Source organism: Astyanax mexicanus, chromosome 23, assembly GCF_023375975.1.
Source record: "Astyanax mexicanus isolate ESR-SI-001 chromosome 23, AstMex3_surface, whole genome shotgun sequence".
In the NCBI taxonomy this organism is placed as follows: Eukaryota; Metazoa; Chordata; class Actinopteri; order Characiformes; family Acestrorhamphidae; genus Astyanax; species Astyanax mexicanus.
In genome coordinates this window covers 19,973,063-19,981,767 of record NC_064430.1, presented here as the reverse complement: position 1 = coordinate 19,981,767, position 8,705 = coordinate 19,973,063, and the positions used below count along the sequence as shown (strand labels likewise).

General features: G+C 36.9%; 1 protein-coding gene across 1 annotated transcript; it reads right to left on the bottom strand.

Annotated features, from left to right (window-relative positions):
* Window positions 1-7,730: 7,730 nt before the first annotated feature.
* On the bottom strand, window positions 7,731-8,404 carry LOC125787289 (hatching enzyme 1.2-like). The gene is made up of 2 exons (XM_049471311.1): window positions 8,191-8,404; window positions 7,731-8,064 (listed from the first exon to the last, which is right to left on the bottom strand). Exons 1-2 carry the CDS (start codon window positions 8,322-8,324, stop codon window positions 7,746-7,748), a joined length of 453 nt encoding a protein of 150 aa, XP_049327268.1. The 5' UTR covers window positions 8,325-8,404; the 3' UTR covers window positions 7,731-7,745.
* Between the last annotated feature and the right edge of the window lie 301 nt (window positions 8,405-8,705).

The window sequence follows — 8,705 nt, the reverse complement described above, 5'->3', positions numbered from 1 at the left end:
CCTGCTGAACTGAATGAATGAAGGAAAACACGGCGACACCCCTGTTCATTTCTAGTGTTGTATAATGCACCTTATGTATTTGAATAGACCAGAAAATAGATGTTTATTGATTGTGAGCCTAAAATTCTGGGTTGTCCTATAGTGCGAAGTTTATACACGTATATATATATATATATATATATATATATATATATATATATATATATATATATATATATATATATATATATATATATATATATATATACAGTTGTGGTCAAAAGTTTACATACACTTGTAAAAAAACATAATGTTATGGCTGTCTTGAGTTTTCAATAAGTTCTACAACTCTTATTTTTCTGTGATAGAGTGATCGGAACACATACATGTTTGTCACAAAAAACAGTCATAAAATTTGGTTCTTTCATAAATTTATTATGGGTCTGCTGAAAATGTCACCAAATCTGCTGGGTCAAAAATATACATACAGCAACAAAATTTGTCAATTTTGGTGATGTAGCGAGTTGTGTCAATCAAATTAGCTTCATGTCATGGCCTCTTCACTTCTTGTAAGTGATTCTGATTGACTACAGCTGTTGACTTCTCATGAGCCCATTTAAATAGGGCTCATTTGACCCAGTGATTAGACTCAGCTACAAAAGCTACAATGGGAAAGTCAAAGGAACTCAGTGTGGATCTGAAAAAGCGAATTATTGACTTGAACAAGTCAGGGAAGTCACTTGGAGCCATTTCAAAGCAGCTACAGGTCCCAAGAGCAACTGTGCAGACAATTATACGTAAGTATAAAGTGCATGGAACAGTTGTGTCACTGCCACGATCAGGAAGAAAACGCAAGCTATCACATGCTGCCGAGAGGAGATTGGTCAGGATGGTCAAGAGTCAACCAAGAATCACCAAGAAGCAGGTCTGCAAGGATTTGGAAGCTGATGGAACACAGGTGTCAGTCTCCACAGTCAAGCGTGTTTTACATCGCCATGGACTGAGAGGCTGCCGTGCAAGAAAGAAGCCCTTGCTCCAGAAAAGGCACCTTAAGACTCGGCTGAAGTTTGCTGCTGATCACATGGACAAAGATAAAACCTTCTGGAGGAAAGTTCTCTGGTCAGACGAAACAAAAATTGAGCTGTTTGGCCACAACACCCAGCAATATGTTTGGAGGAGAAAAGGTGAGGCCTTTAATCCCAGGAACACCATGCCTACTGTCAAGCATGGTGGTGGTAGTATTATGCTCTGGGGATGTTTTGCTGCCAGTGGAACTGGTTCTTTGCAGAAAGTAAATGGGATAATGAAGAAGGAGGATTACCTCCAAATTCTGCAGGAAAACTTAAAACCATCAGCCCGAAGGTTGGGTCTTGGGCGCAGTTGGGTGTTCCAACAAGACAATGACCCAAAACACACATTAAAAGTGGTAAAGGAATGGCTAAACCAGGCTAGAATTAAGGTTTTAGAATGGCCTTCCCAAAGTCCTGACTTAAACCCCATTGAGAACATGTGGACAGTGCTAAAGAAACGGGTTCATGCAAGAAAACCATCACATTTAGCTGAACTGCACCAATTCTGTCAAGAAGAGTGGTCAAACATTCGACCTGAAGCTTGCCAGGAGCTTGTGGATGGCTACCAAAAGCGCCTAGTTGCTGTGAAAATGGCCAAGGGACATGTAACCAAATACTAATGTTGCTGTATGTATATTTTTGACCCAGCAGATTTGGTGACATTTTCAGCAGACCCATAATAAATTTATGAAAGAACCAAATTTTATGACTGTTTTTTGTGACAAACATGTATGTGTTCCGATCACTCTATCACAGAAAAATAAGAGTTGTAGAACTTATTGAAAACTCAAGACAGCCATAACATTATGTTTTTTTACAAGTGTATGTAAACTTTTGACCACAACTGTACATACATATACACATACATATACACACACATATACATATACATATACACACACATATACATATACATAGGTCTTCATACAGACTTAAGAGTGTTGTGGTGGACCTAGACTGTGAGTTCTTGGTACCTCGGTAGGTAGGAAGTGAAAGACGAGAGCTGAATTAAAGGTAATATTGTTTTTATTACATTATAAAAATGAAATATCATTCCTTAAAATAAAGTATCCATCTGCATAACAGTGTTACTGAGTAATGATATCTATTCTCAGATATAGTCTGAAGAACCTGAGGAGCTCTACCTTTCTCTGTATATGAATCCTAATGGAGCAATAATAGGAGTGTTCGGGTAATCAGTTCAGACTAGGGGGAACGTGCAGCAACAGCGGCCTCATGTGGTCAGCCTGAAGAATGCACTGTTCCTGACTGTTGCACATAAAAAATAAAAAAAAAAAAGTCAAAATTCCAGTTAAATATTTCAACACTTTGTTTGTTTGTGTGTGTGTGTGTGTGTGTGTGTGTGTTTAGCTAATCCTCCAGTGCCCGTAGGGAGATGTCTGGCTGTGCTGGGTATTAAATTATGTGTGATCTCTGTAGGGGTCCGGACTTTTCTCTGATCATACACTGCAGGGGGCCTCACACACACAGACACACACACAAGCAAACTACACCACACACTCTCTTAATTACAGTAAGTCCGGTACTGCTGTTTGCTGTGAGGATTCATGCTGTAGTGACTTCACTTTAGCACTTCTTCTGCTCTAATGCTTTTAAAGCGATTTTTAACATTGTATCCTTCAATCAAATGTTTACACAGTGCTCACTCACACCAAATGTGGAAAATTGCTTCAGCTAAACAAAAGTCATATATTTTTCCTGCAATATCTGCTTTTAATTAGCAATTATTGAGCAATAATGTTATTGAGATCTAACGTGATAGACCCACATAAAAAAGCACATTTGTAAAAGTGGAATCAAATAAAAATCTGAAAAGTGTGACAAAGTATTTAGCACCTATAGTCTGAAACCCCTTAAAGGCCCATGGTCACTCTGGAGGAGCTGCAGAATACACAGTTCAGGCAGAAGACTCTGTCCACAGAACAACTTTAAGCCATGCACTGCCAAAAAAAAAAATACTATTGTTAAAACAAAGACATAAGAAGCGCTGTTTGCAGTTTAACACAAGCCATGTAGAGAACATGTATGTGGAAGAAGGTGCTGTGGTCAGATGAGACCAAAGTTAAACTTTGTCCTTTCTAGCCAAAGCTACAGTGTAATGGTTTATATCAAAGTTGGTTCTGACCTAAATCACACTGAGCTTCTGTGGCAGAACATAAAAAATGCTGTTCACAGACGCTCTTCATCCAACCTGGCTGAGCTTGAGATATTTTGCAAATGAGAATGAGGAAAAATCTTAGTTTCGGGTGGCTCAAAGCTGGGAGAGACATACCGCAAAAAGCTTGCAGCTGTAATTGCAGCGTATTCTATTTAGGAGCTACAACTTTTGCATGTGCGCACTTTTCAGATTTTAATTTGATTAAAATTTTAAAAACCATTTAACAATTCTCGTTCCACCTCACAATTATGTGCTGTTTGAGTTGGTCTATCACTTAAAATCTCAAAAAAAGTGTGTTGGGTGTAAGATGACAAAATGAGAAAACTTTCAGGGGGAATGAATACTTTTGCAAGCCACTGTAACAACAAAATTACAAAGTAACAAATCATTTTCTAAACAAAATGAAGAATGGTGGATCCCACTTACAGGCAGTTGCTAAATTGCTAGGTCCCTCATTTCTTTGTTGTTACAAAATTGAAAACCTCTGCAATATAATCAAGAGGAAGAAGGATGATCACAAGCCATGAAACCAAACTGAACTGCTTGAATTTTTCACCAGGAGTAAAGGCATAAAGTTATCCAAAAGCAGTGTGTAAGACTGGTGGAGGAGAACATGCCAAGATGCATGAAAACTGTGATTAAAAACCAGGGTTATTCCACCAAATATTGATTTCTGAACTCTTAAATCTTTATGAATAAGAACTTGTTTTCTTTGCATTATTTGCATTAAAGCTCTGTACCTTTTTTGTTATTTTAGACATTTCTCATTTTCTGCAAATAAATGCTCTAAATTACAATATTTGTATTTGGAATTTGGGAGCAAAGTTGTCCGTAGTTTATAGAATAAAACAATGTTCATTTTACATAAACCTGTAAATAGCAAAATCAGAGAAACTGATTCAGAAGTGGTCTCTTGATTTTTTCCAAAGCTGTATGTATATTATATATTTTTTGTACATGAGATTGGGGGTGGTGTCCAGGGGTACCTCCCTAAAATTAATTTTTGTAACTTGAAATGTCTGTGTAATGAGTACCAGACTGGGTGCGTTTAATTTGTGTTTTTAGTTCTAGCTACACCTCTCTAGAATGTACAGGCCGAATGTTGTGCAGTAGGTTCCCTCTTTTTTTGTTCAAACAGCTCGACTCCGCCATTGTGAAATATTATGTTCACCAATTAGCTTGAAGCTAACTGCAGGGCTAAGCTGCTGTTTGTGATTAAACAGAATCAGACAGGCAGGAAATAAAGTCTGCATGAGACGGATGAGTTAAACAGCATGGGGGAATGTGAGAATACTTCCTGCATGATTAACCGGAATGCTGAAGCTATGGAAGCTCAAAGGCGATCAGGAATTGTGTCCACTTTAGGTTTGTATTTTTTTTTTAATATTTATTATATTTATAAGACTTCAGACTACACAAAAATACACAACAAGAGAATGGAGGAAGAATGGAGAGTCTGGAGGAAGAGTGGAGAGAGACACAGTTCAAGCTGCTTGAGGTCTAGTGTGAAGTTTCCACCAATCAGTGATGGTTTGGAGAGACATGTCATCTGCTGCTGTTGATCCACTGTGTTTTATCAAGTCTAAAGTCAGTGCAGTGTTTTCGCACAAAATCTTACAGCACTTCATGCTTCCCTCTGCTGACGATGCGGATTTCATTTTCCAGCAGGACTTGGCACACTTCGCAAAGTACCAATATTCTAATGTTCTGAAACACTGATTTTTTTTTCAACAATAATAAAATAAATAAACACTTAAAATAGATCACTTTGTGAGTAATACATCTACAGCTCAGGATGAAAGAAGAGACTACTACAGTTTCTGAATCAGTTTCTCTGATTTTGCTATTTATAGGTTTATGTTTGAGTAAAATGAACATTGTTTTATTCTATAAACTAGGGACATCTCACAAATTCCAAAAAAATATTGTCATTTAAAGCATTTGCAGAAAATGAGAAAAGGCTGAAACAAAAAAAAGATGCAGAGCTTTGAGACCTCAAATAATGCAAATAAGTTTATTTATATAAAGGTTTTAAGAGTTCAGAAATCAGTATTTGGTGGAATAACCCTGGATTTTAATCACAGTTTTTCATGCATGTTGGCAGGTTCTCCTCCACCAGTCTTACACACTGATTTTGGATAACTTTATGCCTTTACTCCTGGTGCAAAAATTCAAGCAGTTCAGTTTGGTTTGATGGCTGTGATAATCCATAATACTCTTGATTATATTTCAAAGGTTCTTAATTTGGTAAAGAAAGGAACACATCATTTTTAAGTGGTCTCTACATTTTTAACTAAATTACTGAAATGAAGTAACTTTTCAATATTATTATAATTTTTGAGATGCAATAGTAAGTCACGTTAAGTTGGCTAAGGAGCATAAATGAATAGGTAGGATAGGGGAACAGATGGCAAAAAGAATTCATTCTTCCTCTCTCTCTCTCTCTCTCTCTCTCTTTGCGCAGCTCACCAGTCTCTGTGTTCCGGGCTAAAGCTCTGGAGTCTGCAGCAGTAATTGGGTCTCTGGGTGAGGGAGGGAGTTCTGGGTGGCCTGTTAAAAACAGCACCAGTGGAAGAATGTGCTAAACTTGCTGGTAACATAGTTACAGCCGTTTAATCCTGTTCTACTCAGAAGCCCAAATTAAACCAGTAAAATTAAATCAACAGCAGGCTTCAGGACAGCGCTGTCGGTGGTGCTAGTGCTGTTTTTAAATATACAGAACTAAAACATAGGCTGTGACTGAAATGATCTCTATTTAGGGCAGTATTGTACACATTGGATAATTTTCTTAACCCTTGTGTGGTGTTCATATTTTTGTTACTCGTTTACTTTGTTACTTGTATTTCATTCAGCAAAATTCAGCAATTTTACATTAAAATGCTTTACACATGCTTGCTTCACCTAAATTGCAAGCAATGTAAACAGCTTACATGGTTAATATTTGCCCTTTACCTTTCTTATGTTACATTTCTTTCAAAAAGTGCTACTCTTTTTTTTATTAGTTTTTAAATAAAATGTAAAAGAAAATGAATTAAACTCAAGATATGAGTAGAACATTTGTTTAGCTTCAAATTTACAAATGAGGGGGGGGGGTGTACAGTGTGTGTTTATCGAAAATGTGTTTTGATATATGTTTTTCACAAAAAATGAGCCAATGCCAATGAGTTTGAGTTAGAAAAAATATGTTTTAGTATCATTTGATGAAAAATGAAAACAGGTCCCACAGACCCGAACACCACACAAGGGTTAATGTTAAAATCATAAAGCGGAATTGGAACGTGAAAACTCCCATAATGCATCATGATTTATAGTAAACATCGCTGCTTTCTACATGAGCTAAATGAGTCCCAAAATGTGTCATGAATCTCACTGCAGAGCAACAGACAGCCTAACAAACGGGGCAGACGGCAAGCCATCAGGGTTGCCAGATTGTTACATTGAGATTCAGGTAAAACCAAGTCACTGGGTAAAATGTGTTTTAAATCTGCCAAAATGCAGGGAGAAAAACACACAAAAACAAAACAGCTAATGTTCAGCATATCAACAATATTACAGGGTTTATTCCAACATCATAAATAAAATAAAAATATCCTAAATATCAATACATTTAAGTGATTATGTGAATGTATGCATTATATATGTGTTTTTATAGCGTATTATATGATAGGACAAAAACAATGAACACATGAACTGAAAACTCATTTATTTACTGTAAAAGTAGATTGCTGCTGCGAGTCGGATTCTGACAAAGAGCTAGAATTCATCACAACACCTAGTAATTAATATAAAGTATAGAGACAAGCAGACAATATTCTAATAAGTACATCGTTGAATACTGAAATAATGCTTATTTTCTTGAATTGTTCACTTGGTATAATATTATTATTATTATTATTATTATTATTATTATTATTATTATTATTATTATATTATATTATATTATATTATATTATATTATAATACTATTATGATTGCTTACTTGTCTAAGTTGTTATTTTAACATAGTATTTTATTTTCAAACAATACGTTAGAATCTCAAAATACTACTGTGTTTTGTGTTACAATAAGTCATATAACAAACAATTAAGTCTAAGTGCCAGAAAATAAATATATATGCTGAATGAAGCTGGATTTTAATACTACAATATAGATCATTTTTATTATATTTTTATTATAGTGAAATTTAGAAAATTATACAATTTTCTCCTTGCTTTGCATTTGCATAAACTGCCATAATCATGAGCACTGTTTGGTTTTATTAACAATAATTATGATATCTTACTAAAACTTCCAGTGCTGGTAAGGAAAATGTTAAACTCCACAGCCACCTAGTGGTCAGAATCATATATGCAGAAGATATTGTGGGAAGCTAAAGATATTTTTTCAATTATACAAATAGTAACATTAATAGAAAGATCCTTACTCTAGTAGATCTGGTCAAAACATGAAGCAACAAGACAGATCAGCCATAAAAAAATATATATTATTGTTAATATTATTATTATTATTATTATTGACTAAATATCCTTGTAAATAAGTAAGATTTCATTATGTACTTGTGGAGTGATGGTGTTCAGCCCGTTGATGGTGAAGGCCGTTTTCCCATAGTGCATCAGGGAGGAGTAGTCGTACGGTGTGTTGAGGTTGTTGGTGTTCTCCTTGTTGAAGTTGTACTGCATTGCAGTGTTGATGTTCTGCCAGTTGGTCACGTAGCGGTTGCGGTCACTTCTGGTGTGCTCGTGGTAGAAGCCCAGAGCGTGGTTCAGGTACACGCAGCCCCTCGTGCTGAGGGAGACCACCTGCTTCCCACCTGTTCTGCCCAATGAAGAGTAGCACCTGAGAGGAGAGAGAGAAGACTGTTCAATTGACTGAAGTAAAGCTATGGACAGTGCTCTTCAAACAGGAGGAACACAAGTGGAAGAACCTCTTAAAAGCTCCTTTAAATACTTCAGCTGCTCTCACCCATCTCTGTTCTCAATGCTGAGGTAGTCGATTTCAGTGCTTCTGGAAACAAAGCGAAGGCAGGTCTTGCTGTGGAAGGTGGCCATGGCCCCGGCAATCACAGCCCTGTCAGTGGATGCTGTAAAGAAAACCATCAAAGCTTCACCAATCAATAATCAGATCATAGCCTCTCTAATCAATAAGATGATGAGAACTGGAAAGAGTGAACACACCCAGAGAAAACACAGAAAGCACACCCAGAGAACACACAGAAAGCACACCCAGAGAAAACAGAGAAAGCACACCCGAGAAAACCGAGAAAGCACACCCGAGAACACACAGAAAGCACACCCGAGAACACACAGAAAGCACACCAGAGAACACACAGAAAGCACACCCAGAGAACACACAGAAAGCACACCCAGAGAACACACAGAAAGCACACCCAGAGAACACACAGAAAGCACACCCAGAGAACACACAGAAAGCACACCCAGAGAAAACAGCGAACACACAGAAAGCACAGCCAGAGAACA

Coding starts and splice junctions, on each gene's coding strand:
- LOC125787289 (XM_049471311.1), bottom strand. CDS start 8,324: ATGGTTTTCTTTACAGCATCCACTGACAGGGCTGTGATTGCCGGGGCC. Junction 8,065..8,190: donor AGCATTGAGAACAGAGATGG/GTGAGAGCAGCT, acceptor CTCTCCTCTCAG/GTGCTACTCTTCATTGGGCA.